Raw genomic sequence first — 16,563 nt, forward strand, 5'->3', positions numbered from 1 at the left:
ACTGTGTGGTCTCTCCTAGCATGCCTGTAACACACTTCGCGTCCACGCACCCAGTGCAGAGGCCTTACAGCCATTATTTGGGTTAGATTTGCTTTGAGCACATGTCAAGGGAGATCAGTGGATGAGATCAGTGACATAACAGCTCTCACAGTACAAATAACCTTCCCCCTCCTGTCCCACAGTGCTTAGTTGGCCTGTCTGGTCTGTTTTGCTGCACTCCACTGCACAGGTGTGAAGTTATTCAGAAGCTAGTAATTTGTATAGCACTGCACACACTGGAGTTCAGTTGTGTACTATTTTCACACTGAACAAGATCTCCTATTTTTGCAATATCTGATTCTATCACCAGCATGTCTCAGAGGAGACCATCATATGAACATGCTGCCAGCTGGTGTGAAGCTAACATACAGGCTCTGGTATCCATCTAGGGAGAGATGCTCTGGTACCAATTGAACTTCTTCACACACAACACGTTAATGTATGACCAGGTATCTGAGCAGCTGTTTGACGTAGGCATCACCAGGAGAAGCAAGTGGTGCCACAAGAAGAAAAAGGGACTGAAAGGCCTATGCAACATGACCGAGGACAATAACAGTCTCCAGCTCAGGATGGAAAACTCACCCCTTTTATAATGAGCGGCACTGAACTGTTGGGACTCACCCATCCACCCAGCCTGCGGAGAGCCCAGAGCACTTGTGACGGATAAGGAGCATCAGCTCCAAGAACTGAGTGAACTGGCAGTATGAGGAGTCAGAATGGGAGATGACAGGCGTATTACTGGGATCTCTTCCTAGGGACGGAGATGGTTTGGGAGGAGGAGGAATTGGGCCACAGGTATGCAGCATTTTATTGTACTATCTACCACCGGGGTCTGATTTTTGCAGGTTGGGGGCTGGAGAAGAGTTTTCTATAATGTTCTGAACACCGCAATTAATAATTGTAAATGGGCAGATACAAGCTCACAAGAGGGCAGAAATGTTCACCTCTTCCTCACTCCACTAGTCCATATTCTCCCCTCACTCAGCCACACTGGGGCATTTGGCAGCTGCAAGTCCCTCCTTTGCCTGCCCAGTTCAGTCCGCCGTTATTCCTCAAGTGTGGCACCCTCTCATTGAAAGACCAGGATTAGCTATATTGTCTGCTTTTCCCAGTTAGCACAGAAATACTTGGTTGCATAGCTGCACTCAAATGGGTAGAATAGCAGGGGGAAAACTTCAGAAGAGCACAGAAACCACAATAAAAGTGAGAATGTTGTTTCAAGTAGTCAAATATCAAGTACTATGGTCCATTGCATTTACATTTCATTGTATTGCTGCCCCTCCTTTAGGACTACAGCAACTGATTAGTACATGATTCTAATATCATCCTGTTCTGCCATTTAATGCATGAAAAACAATCCTACCTTGCAAAGTAATGCAAAAATAATACCGTCCATGATATTAGGATTCTGTAGGTACACTGCCTGTTCCCTGCTGATTTGAGATATGCAATGCAATTCTTTAAATCCAGTGGGAATACCGTGGTAGTTCAGTTTAGCCTTTATTTTCTCCCAATCTTCAGGATTTATATCTGAAAACCTTTCCCAGATGTCATCCAACCTTGCAATCAAGCGTTGTGGTAGACATAGCTACCCCTGAAGCTCAGCCTCCCTCCATTCAGACAAGTCACCCTTCTCATCCATGCCAACAATTCTGCTACAGAGCTCAGTCTTTTCCTCCTGCTCATATGTTACTTTTCTTTTTGTGCCCAGGACCCTTTGCAAAATGATGCTTTTGAGGTTCTGCAATAAGTAATCTTTGCTAGCTGAATTCCAGTGACCACCTCCTGGCCCCATTCCCTTGATCTCATTGGTTAATCCTCCCTCCCCACCCACCCATATTCTTCTTAGTGGTGTGTGAATTCTGCTGTATCTTTAACATCTCTGGGTGGAGGAAGAAAGCTTACTTTCAGTTTCAAATTGTTACTTGTACCAAATCCCTTGATACTAGGAGAGCTAGATGAGCTATTGCTGTGGTTATTAACTTCCCTTTCTTTTTTTTCATTTCAGTGCCCTCACAGCCATGGACATGCCCAAACAGGGATGGGCAGGTGCATTAGCTCCTCAGTGAGCAAGTTTCAGGTCCTGGAAAAGGAAGTGTGGAGAAGACCTGTGTGAACAGGGACTCTGGTCCCTCCTTGAACTTGTACAAGTATTTAAAGAGGCTCATCTCAGAACTCGTGTAGGCTGAGCAGGACAGGGGACTTATGTAAGGCTTTTTCCAGAGAGCGAGAGATGTGAATGGAGGAGGCAGAGTTCCAGAGGGGCAGGGCTCAGGAAAAACTGCCTGCCATGTTGACACCATCTGGTTTTAGCAGCTGTGCCTTCCCCTCCTGCCCAGCCCCATACCACCACAGCCATTCTCAGGCACCCTATTCCTTTACAAGACTGTGGAAAGGAGAACTGGAGCCCAAAAGAGAGGCATTATCAGGAATCTCAGCATGCTCTCTCTAGCCGGTTGTGGCGTAACTCTGGTGACTTGTTTCGGTATTGCAGCAGACCTGCAGCCTTGTTTGTATTTAATAAAGTTGTGGAAAAGCATCTGTGATTTCAATACCAAGCATACTGTCCTTTATCCTCACAAGCCGCTCCTTGTGCTCCTTTGCCAAAGGGAGTGCAACACCACCAGGGCAGGAGCTATATGAACGCGCACAAACAATGAGAGGAAAATCCCGCTACCGCTACCGCCACAGCCCAAGTCCTTTGCCTGGTGCGCCTGGCCTAGCAGTACCCCAACAGTGCACTTCTCCATCAGTCCCCTGAGAGGCTAGGTCAGGGTAATAGGGTAGGCGCTTAATGAGGGATCTAAAAAAGTAGCGTAACATTGAATTCCCTATGCCCAGTTCCACACGGGCACTTAGGATGCATGTGCTCCTGGACTGTGTGATGTGGGCAGAATGCTGAGCGCACGCACCACTGCCAGCATAGCAGCCAGTGTGTCCAGCTGGGCATGGCACTTCCTCCACTGCTCCTGGAAGTAACCACCCTAGTGTCGCATGTGATCTGCAAAAAGCCAGCAGGCAACTATTAGCATGACAACACTCATGGAGACTGAGGTTGATATTATTCATAGGAAGAGTCTCCCTCTGCACACTCCTGCGCTTTGGAGAATCCTGATGTCACACATTGGGCCAGTCACATTACATACATGTTCAGGAACCCAAGGTAAGGCCCGCATCCCCATGGACTAGACTGGGAGGGACATATCTCATCAATAGTGCCAGATTATAGGAATAGGAACCCTAATTACCTGACTCCTTTAGTGATCTCTGGTACATTCTCTACTTTGCTCTCATACCCTTACTGCATACCACAGACATATGAGTCTAGAATGGTTCCGTGCTCACTAGTAATAATCCAGGAGAGCAATTTACCACAGTACTGAAATTCTCTGTTCTTTGCTGCTTGCCTCAGGTCTCTCGTACCTTGGTTCTGCCAGTCTGAGGCTGAGATCGGGACCCAAAAGGACAGAAGCAGCACTCCACCCAATGGAAATCATTCTCCAGCACTATTTGGAATCATCCACTGGGTGAGGGTGTGTGTGACTGGGAACTGCTGATTTCAGACGCAGGCCCCACCACAATATCCTTTGCTACCTTGCCTCACACACCTAGGAATTGCTTTCCAAAAGCTCCAGGAGAAACCTTCCTTGTTGAGCATGCAGCCTCGGCTCCATTTCTGACAAAAGAATTAGGAAATTATGCTGGCAACCAGAGGCTTTTGGGAATTTACCAGGGGATTATGGGAATTTGACCTTTCCCATAATTCCCCTGAAATTTCTGAAGGCTTTTTGAACTCTCACAAGTCACGGCTTCAAGCATGCCAGGAACTGTGGGATAGGTAATGAGAAGGCAGGGCAAGTGTGGACGTGGGACAAAACTAAGTGAAACAGCATGCCTAATATGGATGTGCTGTGTCATCGATACTTATGCTGGTGGCTATCCCAATGAAGTTTAACTATGGAGGTACCAGCCATAGCTTCAGATTCAAAGCGAGTTTTGCACTTAAATCAGGGATTAAATTTCTTTGTTATGTACAGTGCATCTTCTTCAAAATCTGAAATCTGCACGCGATTGGCAGAGAGGTGAAGAATGGTCTGGTGCAATGAGTAGTTTTTGTGTGGGATTGATGTACTCCGTCCAAAGAGGCTGATGAATCAAAGAACTGCCCTATGTCAGCATTGCTGCCATCTCCTATCAGTAGGACTAAGGCCATGACATGCCCTCAATTAAGATACTGGCCATTTGGAGAAGTGTATCCCCCATTGCTCTCACTAAGGCTGCCCTCAGCACAAATGCCTTCCACTGCCTAGCATTTTTGCCTCCTGATAGTATGGGGAGTCACCATTTTCCTGGAGGGCAGCTTGGCTTCACTTCCATTGGGAACAAATGGTTTCAGTGACCATATTTGCTAAGGGCAGCCAGTGCTCTGAGTCCTATTGAGAACAGGCCATTTTGAAAGAGGGAACTGTGTATGAGTTTTTCAGCAGGAGAATTTTTCAGGTACAAATAATAACAGCAAAGAATGACAGTATTAATTACTTGTTTTCAAAAGCTACGTGTTGCATCAAATCTACTCAGCTGAGAGGCTAGGAGAGAGAACTGATGAGGACAGGAAAACACAGGAGATGGGGGGAGGGGGCATGTGCAGGGGAATGTGGCGGACTGCAGGGAAGGTGAATTTGGCATGTGTGGATAGGATAATGTAGCAAACAAGATTGGGAGGAACACTAGGGTATGCACTCCAGTTGGTTTGTGCTGCTCTGACAATGCAAAGAAGCTGTAAACGCAGCCCCAGCTGCTTTGCACTGCTCCATAGTGGTGTGAAGCAGCCAGAGCACACCCATAAATCTGGCCTGATAGGTTAATTAGAAAAAAAACAACTTCAAATCATTAGAAATATTCCATGGTAGCATTTTTGTTGTTTAGGACTTTTTAATAATTTAACAAAGAAATTCACTGACAAAAGCTAGATTAAAATGAAGCTAAGGTCTCATGTTATGGTGCATGTCAGTAATTTAGGGTAAAATACATATACAGGGATGTTGTAATTACCCCAAAATCAGGCATTATAAATCCAGGAAATTCAGACTTTGGGTTAAATTTAAGAGACAGCTAAACATGTTAAGCTCTGAAAATGCACAGGCATGGCACCCAAATAACCTTAACTCTGCACCTAGTGACGCCATGAAGGGGGATAAACAAGAGAAAATGTCATGTGTCTTTAACAATCAATCAGTTTAATCCACTGGTTCTCAGCCAGGGGTATGTGTACCCCTGGGAGTATGCAGAGGTTTAACTCATCTAGATATTTGCCTAGTTTTACAACAGGCGACATAAAAAGCACAAGCGAAAACAGTACAAACTAAATTTTAATACAGACAATGACTTGTTTATACTGCTCTGCATACTTATACACTGAAATGTAAGTACAATATTTATATTCCATTCCATTTATTTTATCATTATATGGTAAAAATGAGAAAGTCAGCAGTTTTTCAGTAGCAGTGGGCTGTGACACTTTTGTATTTTTATGTCTGATTTTGTAAACACATAGTTTTTAAGTGCGTGAAACTTGGGGGGTATGCAAGACAAATCAGACTCCTGAAAGGGGTAGAGTAGTCAGGAAAGGTTGAGAGCCACTGATTTAATTTTATGTGTGATCTCAAGCACTAAAAGGCACTTATCAGAATGGTCTGATTATTGCATAGGGTCACTGCAGGGCAAAGTTAAAGTTGTGTCTGGACTCTGCTTGTGCATTTCCAGACCTTACCATGGTTGGTGTTCTTTTATATGTAACCCTAACTCTAAACGTCTGAGTTTATAGTGCCTGGTTTGGGGCTAATTACAACATTATTGTAACATCTTTTACTCTAAGTTACTGATATGCAGTCTCAACCTTAACTCCATTTTTGCATGTTTTTTGTCAGATAATCAGGGTGGATAAAAATCAATCCTTCGTTTTAAAAAATTATTTTGTTAGATTTTGCATTTAAATAGAGCTTTTCTTTTTAAAAATAACCCTATTTTAATTAAGATAACCTATACTGAGGCCTAAACTTACAATAATCTACTCAAATAATTTAAATTAAATAAAAAACATTCCAGTAGTATCAGTTTGCTGCTGAAGTGTTAAGAAAAGTTATCACTGAACTGGTAGAAGTCGCTGGCTAAGCATGGGGAACCAGAGTCTAATGCTGAACCAGCTTTTGACAGCAGCAGCCTCATCTACAGGTGCAGAGAATATTTTCTTCATTTCAGTTTATTCAGCTAGTTCAGTTCAGTGACTGGTTACTTCAAAGTTGAGCACCACCTAGGAGTTAAACTGGCAGGAAAGTTTGTTTTCCTCATCCAGTCGATGAATAAAAATGAGGTGTGAGTGGGTGAGAGCTACTGGTTCTGAAATCTTGAAGGCCAGATGCCCAGATCCTCAAGGTATTTAGGTGCCTAGCTACCATTAGTGTCGTGGCAGAGAGATGCCATGGGTGGGATTCACAATGGGACAGAGAGGTTGCAACACTCAGTGTCACGCTGCACAGGACCAACGCTGAGATCCGTAGAGCTGAGTTAGGAGCTGGGGCCTCTATACAATCCATGGGCTGAGCGAGGCCTAAGAATGGGAACCACGGAAGCCAGCAAACCAGGCAGGGAGCCGTCTAAGGGAGCCAAAGGGTGATGTGCCAAGGGTGTGTGCTAAGCCCTCCATCCCTCTTTGGAGAAAGGTGCCTAAGCCCAGGCTGCAGCTAGCGAGCCATGAACAGGCCCCTGCAGCCAGGCGCTGAAGGGGTTTCTTGCGGGAATGAGGTAGGCACCTCATGGTGTCACACAAAATGTAGGCAGGTAGAGGAGAAATACTGAAGGAGTGATCGGCGCAGGGGGAGTGGCCCAGGGTCTGCTAGCTCTCAGGCAGATGGCTTAACTACTGGGCTCCAGCATCATTCCCATGGTCTTGCTGGAGTATTTATCTGCAGTGGTGACCAAGTCAGCCCCACATCAGAATAGCCCATAGCTCAGCGGTGAGAGTGCTCTCTGGAGAGGTGGCAGAGCCCTGTGCAAATCCTTTCTCTTCCCATGGTTCATGGAATGCCCTGGGACTTGGATGTGAGACAGGCACCCAGAAGGCTAGTGGGAGACAGCAGTGCACATGCCCCGAGGCAGAAACTTTGGTGCCAAGTGAGTTTAGGCACCTACAAAGTTTGATGGGAGTTTTGTGGATCGCAGTAGAGCCAAACCTGGCACTTGGGCAGCTCCCTCTGAGGCTTAGGCATGTAAGTGCTTTTGTGGCTCTGGGCCCCGGTCAGGTCACTGCCCTAACTGTCACTAATACAGCCTTTCATAGACCCAGTGACGATGCAAAACAGAGTTTGATAAATTCATTTTTCCCAGTGTATCCAACACATTTCAAGGAGTTCTGTTTAGCTGATGAGAAACGATGGTCTTAGAGTCCAACGCCAGAGGGGACCCTGGTGCTCAAGTAGTCTTACCACCAGCATAACACAAGCCACAGCGCTTCCTCAAAACAATCCCCCTGGACGTACGGCGTCACAATGCTGAGTCTGTGCATTTTTAATTGAATTCCAATTTCCAAATGCAGCTTGACACAGCTCACCAGGAAAACAAATCATCCAAGAAATGTAGCACTTACCATTTGCAACAAAATATAAAACATGTAACCATTAACAATCTGACTAAGCTGTATAATTGCTTAAATATGTGTAAATATAGCACATCCTGCTGCTTAGCAGAAACCTGCCGAATCTAGTGGAACAGCTACATTTAGCTGCAAATCAACATGTTTTAATGGTTACCAACCAATGAGAATCAACCTTTTTTAAAAAAAAAACCCTAATTATAAATACAAAACAAGATTAAAAACCAATTCTTTACATCAGTCACCCCTGCTGGTAGTGTGGCCATATGGTGAAAGCAGACCTTGTTGGTCCCATCTGGCTGTGGCGTGAGCATATCTTGGGATAGAAGAGGGTTTCTGCTGGCTCCATGTGCCAGGTAGGGGATGTAGGGAGAGGATGGGCAGGGCACAGTGTGTTTTTGGTGGGGAGGGGTGGCTGGGGTCAGGAGTTTGTCACTACCAGCTTCTAACAATTAGCCCCATGCTAAGCAGGCACAAGCGTGTTGGTGCCATGGGGCAGGACAATGTAGACCTTTCAGAAGATTCTTGCTTGAGACTGATAAGAGGTGGGGACTCTTGTATCTGAGCAGCTCAGTGCCTGAATGTAGCTCCTGGGAGAACATGCTGAAGAGTGAGTGCTATGGAAACGCAGCCCTCTGACTGTTCTGTCTTTGTGGCTGCCAGGGGAGCAAGTCTTCGCAGGGCTGGAGGAGCAAGCCCGCCAGGCCATGATGAAAAGTGACTTCCCTGGAGCCTTTGGAGACCAGCGGCCGTCAATTCACCAGTTGCAGGATCAGGACTCCAGCAGCAGTGAGTTCGGCACCTTCGGGTGATGGATGGAGGAGACTGACTGTGTGATAGTTAGAGGGTGCAGGGTGTGTGTGTACACTTTGATGAGTCCTGTAGCTATTGACTGTTTTAGGGGTTGGCCTTAAGGTGCTGCATAGGGCCTTGAGTGATTGGTTTGTGTGTTCCAGGTGACAGCGATGGTGAGGAAGAGGAGACCACGCAGGATGAAGTCTCTTCTCACACTTCTGAGGAGGATGGCACAATGGTGAAAGTGAAAAAGGAATTAGAAAATGCAGAGCAGCCTGTAGCTGGAAACCAACGGACTGGAGAAAGTGAGGCAAGCACTTCACTCCCTTGTAGTATGTTTTGGCCCCTCCCCAGCATGGAGGCGCTTGGGAACCTAGTCAGGTCTGGCTCCGTTTTCTTTATGGGGAGTGGTGCTATGTATCTTGCCTTCTCCAAACACAGGCCAAGCCATGTAGGATACTGGTTCTGGGGAGCTCTTGGACTGCCAGGAGCAGCTGCTCTGAGGTAGGGGACAGAAGGGGTGGCAGAGGGAAGCTAAGCTACATCTGCTCAACCTAGCCACTCTCAGACATGGCACTGGACAGGGTCCTCAGCTGTTCCCATCCCCACTCTCCTCTCCTCTCTGATCCATTTCCATCCACCCTTCTCTGAGCTGTTGATTGCTGCCCAGACCCATGCAGTGTAGTTATAGCTGTGTGGGTCCCAGAATATTAAAGAGAGAGGGTGGGTGAGGATATTACCTCGCTCACCTTCTCAGCCAGTCCCAAGTGTCTTCCATGTCCAACTTTTCTGCCTTGTACCAGCTGGGTCCTTGGCAGTGCGGGAACTATTCCAATGCCTCCTCCATGCAAACAGGAGGAAAAAGCCGACACTATGCAGTGTCCACAAGAAACCTGTGGACTCCATGGCGCTTCTGACTCTTCTGCCTTGTGGGCTATGGAAGCTCTGCATGGGGTCAGCTTTTTCCTCCTGTTTGTACAGAGGAGCTGGGACTAGTCCCCCACAAGGACCCGGGTCAGAATGCCGTGAGGTCGGGCCTGTTGTCTGAGCTGTGCAGGCGGTGAGGTGAGGTGAGGCAGAAGGGTTTACGTAGAGTCCTGCTGCAGTCCACAAAAGAGTGGGGTGGGCTGCGAGAGGGAAATCTCTTTTCCTGACTCTTACTGAATTGGCGTCTCCTTGTTCTTAGGTGATTGAGGATTTGAATACAGCACCCATGCTGGGACTGTCGCAGTGCCCACTCTGCCAGCTGGAATGTGGAAGCAGAGAGCAGCTCATTGCTCATGTGTACCAGGTAGGAGACGTCTTTCCCAGGAGACATCTTCTGTATGAACTCAGATAACCAGGGCTCAGCCCTCTCTCGGGGTGAAAGGAACTGAAGTGATAGAAGGACCTGGAGGAGCCCTTTGCTGGCCCCAAGTTCAGACTTCACACTGGAGGAGGGGCTGCAGGGTTATCCTGATTCTGATTTTGCCAGAAGCAAAGACACATTTCCAGCTGGAAAGTAATTGAAGGTGACTGTAGACACTGCAAACCAGAATAGTGGGTGAAGAATTAGCCGAGCGCTCTGGAACGTGAGCCTCTCTGCCACGCCCCGTCTCACAACTCCAGGGGCTGACCTCACCTCATTTCAGCCCTGGTTGGGAATCTCCAGCTGTTTTCAAACTAGGCACAGAAACTGCTTTGCAGTGTGCATTGGGGCCAGTCCTGTCATGGCCAGTCCTGGCCAGTCCTGTCATGGGTCCCACCTATCTAAACAGTTGCTCTTTCACAGAGAGAGCTGCAGCTCTGCATCAGGCCAGCCCTTGCTGGGGCCTCCCAGAGCCGTGGCCTCCCAGAGCCGTGGTCTCAGCCCTCACCCCCCACCAAGTTAGTGTTTGTACAACTAGTAATGAAACACTTTTCCGCCCCAAACCAGCAGCCATCAAGGGCAGCCCCTTTGGTATGACTGAAAAAAGTCCCCCCTTCTGTAGGCCTTTCATTTTAACCCAGTCTCAGTTCCCAGCTGCCGTTTACAGTGAGGCTGGTTTTGCGTGCACACGTTTGCAGGCACCTTCCCTAAGTTAGCTCGATCATGCTTTACACAGAGGAAGTGCTCCCTCAGCTGCAGCAGTGAACACTGCAAGTGGACTTGGTCCAGGCCCTTCTGCTCTAAGGGCCTGAGCCCTAACTGCCTCCCCATGCACCAACATGCAGCTGTAAACATGCTTCATCTCCCATAACCAACATGCCTAGCACTGCAGTTCATTCTCAAGGTGCTTGGGCTTTGCCCAGGAACCTACAGACGAAGGTTCTGGTGATAACAACAGGGGTGAGCCAAGTAACAAACAATGGGGAGGAGCTGAAAGATTTCTCCATACCCACTGAGCATTTAATAGGCAGAGCAGGCTTTCTGGGCAGTTTGGTCACTGAAAACCTAAGGCTTGTTTTGCAGCACACTGCAGCTGTGGTCAGTGCCAAGAGCTACATGTGTCCAGTGTGTGGCAGAGCCCTCAGCTCCCCTGGGTCCCTGGGACGACACCTCCTGATCCACTCAGAGGACCAACTATCAAACTGTGCAGTGTGTGGGGCGCGCTTCACCAGCCATGCCACATTCAACGGGTGAGACTTTCCTCCCGCTTTCGGTTGGGGTTGCATGCAGACACCTCAGGCCCCGAGAGTCACAATTAGCAGGGCTGCTTCAGGTGAAGCCACCGGACTGATCACCTCAGCCTTTGGAGACTGGAGTAAAACATGAACTACTGCCATCCTGCCCTTGTGGGAGAGCTGGAACTATCCCCCAAGGGAGCTACTTCCAGCTGTCCTTCACCACAGGCAGACCCAGAGAACTCCCTGACCATGCTGTCTAGGACTGGCTCCCTAAGTCCTAGACCAAGCCATGCAGAGCCCACTGGGATTTCCAGTTACAGCAAAGCAGTGTTTTTTCCTTTACTCTAGAAATTCCAGTGTGGGGTGGAGCACTAGAGCCAAGCTCAGTCCCATGCTGCCCCCTGCCCTTTGTCCTTCCTGGAGGAAGCTTCGTGGGCACTGAGTCTCTGGGCAGGGCAGGTGGCTGTGAGGCTCTGGATTCAGGTAGCCCTGGCTCTGGTGGATGAGCTGTTCAGGAGAATTACAACTGAAGCATGAAATCCAAAGGTGCCAGGGCTGGAGCATCTGAGCGGCTAACTGGGTAATTCCTGAATTCAATCTCCCCAGCCTTAATTCTTTGCTGACATTGCCCCCACACCCTTTACGTGGGTGTTCCTGGCAAATATGTCTAGGTATGTTAACATCACCAAAGCCCTTGATGCACACCACCATCGTGGGCTGTTAGTGGCTGGGCCATTGCCTCTCCCCTATGCGGGGGGCTCCTTGCAGGGCACACAGTGTCAGCAGGAGATCCTTGAGTCTGTTCTTTCTGCTTTCCAGTGAGAAACTGCCGGAGGTGCTTAGTGCAGATTCCTTGTCCACCTCGCACAGCGAGGGCCCTTCTGGTACTGAGGAGAAGGACGTTGCCTTTAACGCCCCTGTGTACCCTGCGGGCATCCTCCTAGTGTGCAACAACTGTGCTGCCTATCGCAAGCTGCTGGAGGCCCAGGCTCCCGGCGTGCGCAAGTGGGCGCTTCGCCGGCAGAACGAGCCACTAGAAGTGCGGCTTCAGCGTCTGGAGCGGGAGCGCACGGCTAAGAAGAGCCGGCGGGACAATGAGACACCAGAGGAGCGGGAGGTGAGGCGCATGCGGGATCGAGAGGCTAAGCGCTTGCAGCGCATGCAAGAGACAGATGAACAGCGGGCGAGGCGGCTGCAGAGGGACCGGGAGGCCATGAGGCTGAAACGCGCTAATGAGACCCCGGAGAAGCGGCAGGCTCGGCTCATCCGGGAGCGCGAGGCCAAGAGGCTCAAGCGGCGCTTGGAGAAAATGGACATGATGCTTCGGGCCCAGTTTGGCCAGGACCCCTCTGCCATGGCTGCTTTGGCAGCCGAGATGAACTTCTTCCAGCTGCCAGTGAGCAATGTGGAGCTGGAAAGCCAGCTCCTGGGCAAGATGGCCTTTGAGGAGCAGAGCAACAGCCTACTGCACTGAGCTGTAGCCCAACTACCGCTGCGGCTCCACGCAGCCCACTGGGCGCCGGCAGCCTTGCCGCTCCCCAGAGGGAGGCTCACATGGCACCTGACTGACCCTTCCTGCCCCACCCCCTCACAAAAGGCAGATCTGGGCTGCTCCTGCACGTGGGAATGGAGCTGGGAGGCTTCTGCTCAGGCAGCACTGGTGAGAGCGGGCTGTCGGGATACAGTCTGCTCCAGTGGCCAAGCCACAGCCGATAAACAGAGGGAAAATAAATTAATTTTATGTGTAATGAGTCACCTTCCATGCCTGTTGCTTCCTCCTGTGCTTGGACCCTTGTGGCGTAGCTGGCTGCAGGTGGAAAGCCTTTCCCAAAGGGCGGGCAGCCTGGGCCTCCGTTCCCATCCCAAAATCCGTCCAGCTAGAGGGGGCGTCTCTAGCAGCATGAGTACTGAAATAGAGGACTTTGTTCGGCCACAGCACAGAGCTTCACCCTTCTTTTTTACAGACCCTTCCTTCACCCTTGGGTCTGTAAAAAGGACGGGATACCACCAACCTTCTGGGCTGGGGGCTGTAGCCGCACTAACCCCAGTAACGTTGTGACTGCCCTTTGGTTCCAATAGCACTCATGACATACTAGCAGAAGAGACCATTCTGGCTCCTAGGAACTCATTCTAAGCAGACAGCCTCGGAGACAGGGTGGGGAAAGGGAACAACCACGGGTAACCTGCTTCACTGTAAGCAGCATGGCAAGAGTGGAGGGGATCTTGCTTGTGGACCGGGAAGAGGGTTGGGGGAGGAGTTCGGAGGCTGTACCTTGCCTAGGGGTGGCCTTGGAGAAGCTGACAGACATGTCGCATGGTGGAAACTTCAGAGTAGTAGTGGAGGCTCCTGTTGCACAGATGAGGTACCACCTTCAAGGTGATGCTCTGCTCCAGGGGACCAGGCTAGGACCTAAACGTGAGATTTGGCTTCCAGCCCTGGTTCTGACACTGACATGCTGTGACCATGGACAGGTCACCTCACCTCTGCACCACACTTTCCCCATCTGTAAAATGGGCCTGATTAAGGTCTGTGAAGTGCTGTATGTGCAGACTGAGGCCAGTCAGTAGCAGGGGTAGGAAGTGAGCTGAGGACCTCCTGCTTCCTAACCCTGGGCTTCATCCATGAGACCATGTGACTTTAGGGGAGCACCATCACGTCTTTGTATTATTTTCTGCTAGCATTTTTTTTTATTTCACAAGACGCTCACTTTTCCCAGTAGCCTCGCAGCACCATTAATGTGGAGTCATTCGTCATCTTGTTTCGGCAAAATAAAGAGTTACACAAATTAGCCAGGCACATTGTACAAACGATTCCTTCTGAATCTTTACCAACTTTAGTGGAAAGCATGCTAAACGTGTAGCTGCCACCGAGGGCAGAGAATCGCTCTGTGCCCTTTTGGAGATGAGGAACATGGGCAGGAAATAATAAAATTAGATTTATCATAGAAAAAATAATCAGAAACCCAGGGACACCATAGGAGGAAGAAAATGAGGAGCAGTGATCCTGAGATCGGGCAGAGATAGAGCTAAACACTGATATGCCTCAACTACAAAGGCTAAAGTCATTTTGGGCTGCACTGGGAAATGTACCACATTAAAGCAGAGGAGCAGATGGTAACCCTTGTGTATCTGTTTTAGTGTTACTGTGCCTAGTTCTGGCAGGGATGGTGTCCCTAGCCTCTTTTTGCCAGGAGTTGGGAATGGGTGACAGGGGATGGATCACTTGATGATGACCTGGTCTGTTCATCCCTCTGGGGCACCTGGCTCTGGCCCCTGTCGGCAGGCAGGATACTGGGCTGGATGGAACATTGGTCTGACCCAGTAGGGCCGTTCTTATGTTCTTATTCTTATGTACTTTAGGTTATATTGCAGGGGTAGCCAAACCGCAGCTCTCCGAGCCACATGTGGCTCTTTTACAGTTAAAATGCAGCTCACGGAGCCCCCCTTCCCCCCTATCATTCTCTACCTATCAGCCTGGGAGGGGGGAGCTCAGGGCTTTTGGTGGGGCTAGGAGCATCTGCCAGAGGATAACTAGTGCTTGCTGTTGGGGTTGGGGGGAGAAACAACTTTGCCCCCCCAGCTTGAGTCATCTCCCAGGTACACACCCCCTTTTACCCTCCAGGGCACCTTCCTGTAGCTCTCAGGTGTTAGCTCTGCATGAACTGGCAGTGGCAAACAGCTGGGAGCTGCAAGGAGGGTCCGCTGATTTAGCTCCCTGCACCTCGTAGCTGTTTGCCACTGCCTGGCCTCTCTCCAGGGCTGCAACTCCCATTTTCCTGGCTCCAGCAGCTGCCATGCAGGAAGGACCTGGCAGCACATGACGGAGCAGGGCCAGGAAACCCTGGCAAACATCTTGGGTGGGCACGTGACCATACATTCCCCTCCCACGCATTGCCTCTGCAGGGAAGGGGGTTTGGGGGCTTCAGGCCTGCAGGGCATACTTGCTGGGCTCAGGCCTTCAGCAGAAGCCTCGAGCCTGGCAGGCAAGCCCCGACTCTTGAACTTCTGAAGATTGCCGTATGCAGCTTGGAGGGTCAGCTTGGCCACCCCTGTTATATCATATCTTTGCAACAAAAAATACGATTTTTGTAAATGAAAATGCAGAAGTTGCATAATGGAGCCACAGTTGAGCTAAAAGAAGAGTTACAAGCGTGACCGTTTTCTCACCCCTGATTCCTTAGCCTGGTTAATATAGTTTGTTTTTTAAAGAGTTGGTGCATTTCATTCTGACACACGCAAATGCACTGCGAGGCCTGGGGATCAGGCAAAGTCTTAGCAAATGCTAGTCAGTGTGCTCACAGATCTTCGCTTCATTAGCCCACTTCTCAACCACGGCTGGGGCTTTCGTCCAACACGAGCACTAGGCACCTAACAGATTTCAAGGTTCCACTGTCCCCAGGTGTAACAATGCTGGTTCTGGCAGGACCCCACTGAGTGCGCCAATTCAGGACAAATTGCTTGAAACAGGGCAGTCACAGCCCAAGGCTGGGGTTTTCCACCTCTAAGGCAAACCAACCCAGCCAAACAGAGAGGACTTTGGTTTTACCCCACTGGCTAACCACAAGTCACACAAGCAATTCCCTTAGACACTCCAGTTTCCCTGTTTCACCACCAGGGCCACTTGTTATGGAAACGAATGGGTATGAAAACCAATACTCCAGTAAAAGAGAAAAGGGTCTCTCGATCCCAAAGGACCAAGCCCCAGACCCAGGTCAATATACAAATCAGATCTTACCCACAAATCACACTGTTGCCAATCCTTTAGAATCTAAAATCTAAAGGTTTATTCATAAAAGGAAAGATAAAGATGAGAGCTAGGATTGGTTCAATGGAACCAATGACATACAGTGATGGCAAAGTTCTTGGTTCAGGCTCGCAGCAGTGATGGAATAAACGGCAGGTTCAAATCAAGTCTCTGGAGAACATTCACAGCTGGGATGGGTCATTCAGTCCTTGGTTCAAAGCTTCAGTGTAGCAAAGTCCCTCCAGAGGCCAGACACAGGACTGAAGACCACATGGAGGAGCTGCAGCAGCTTTGTATACTCTCTTGCCATGTGGTCTCTGCTTTCTTTGTCTCAAAGACAAGCTGCCCATCCCGTGGCCTGGAAACACTTCAGAGTTCTGTCCCTAGGCAGGTCCCTGCATGCCTTGCGGAGTCACAAGGCGAGTCTGCCTTCTCTCAATGGGTCAGTTGTGTCGCTGATGGTCCTCAATGGGCCACCCAGCAGGCTAGGCAGAGCTGACCCCAACTTGTCTGGGGTGTCACCCAGAAGCATAGCACAAGTTTGAAATACAGACAGTACAGAGGTAATACTTATAACTTTAAATACAAAAATGATACATGCACACAGATCGCATAATCATAACCAGCCAACCATAACCTTGTCTTAGACACCTTATTTGACCCCCTTTATACAAGATTTGGTGCCACTATGGGACCTTGGTTGCAACCATGTTCTATAGGGTCTCAGTTCAAGTCAATAACGTGACAAGGG

At 49.2% G+C, this 16,563-nt stretch overlaps 1 protein-coding gene across 2 annotated transcripts; it reads left to right on the forward strand.

Annotated features, from left to right (window-relative positions):
- The first annotated feature begins 6 nt into the window (after positions 1-6).
- On the forward strand, positions 7-12,816 carry ZNF821 (zinc finger protein 821). Of its 2 annotated transcripts, XM_078848151.1 has the most exons (8): positions 7-834; positions 2,048-3,202; positions 3,452-3,566; positions 8,351-8,476; positions 8,644-8,792; positions 9,669-9,773; positions 10,914-11,080; positions 11,888-12,816. In XM_078848151.1, exons 4-8 carry the CDS (start codon positions 8,395-8,397, stop codon positions 12,540-12,542), a joined length of 1,158 nt encoding a protein of 385 aa, XP_078704277.1. In that variant the 5' UTR covers positions 7-834; positions 2,048-3,202; positions 3,452-3,566; positions 8,351-8,394; the 3' UTR covers positions 12,543-12,816. The 2 variants fall into 2 exon arrangements, with proteins under 2 accessions (XP_078704277.1, XP_078704276.1); XM_078848150.1 differs by having other exon boundaries at positions 2,048-3,566.
- The last annotated feature ends 3,747 nt before the right edge of the window (positions 12,817-16,563 follow it).

This window comes from Lepidochelys kempii, chromosome 12, assembly GCF_965140285.1.
Source record: "Lepidochelys kempii isolate rLepKem1 chromosome 12, rLepKem1.hap1, whole genome shotgun sequence".
Lineage (NCBI taxonomy): Eukaryota > Metazoa > Chordata > Testudines > Cheloniidae > Lepidochelys > Lepidochelys kempii.

What these genes read in the sequence shown, in the direction of transcription:
- ZNF821 (XM_078848150.1), top strand. Translation starts at nt 8,395, where the DNA reads ATGATGAAAAGTGACTTCCCTGGAGCCTTTGGAGACCAGCGGCCGTCA. An exon ending in GGATCAGGACTCCAGCAGCA is followed by an intron (nt 8,477 to 8,643) that starts GTGAGTTCGGCA and finishes TGTGTGTTCCAG; the next exon opens with GTGACAGCGATGGTGAGGAA. An exon ending in AGCCATGCCACATTCAACGG is followed by an intron (nt 11,081 to 11,887) that starts GTGAGACTTTCC and finishes TCTGCTTTCCAG; the next exon opens with TGAGAAACTGCCGGAGGTGC.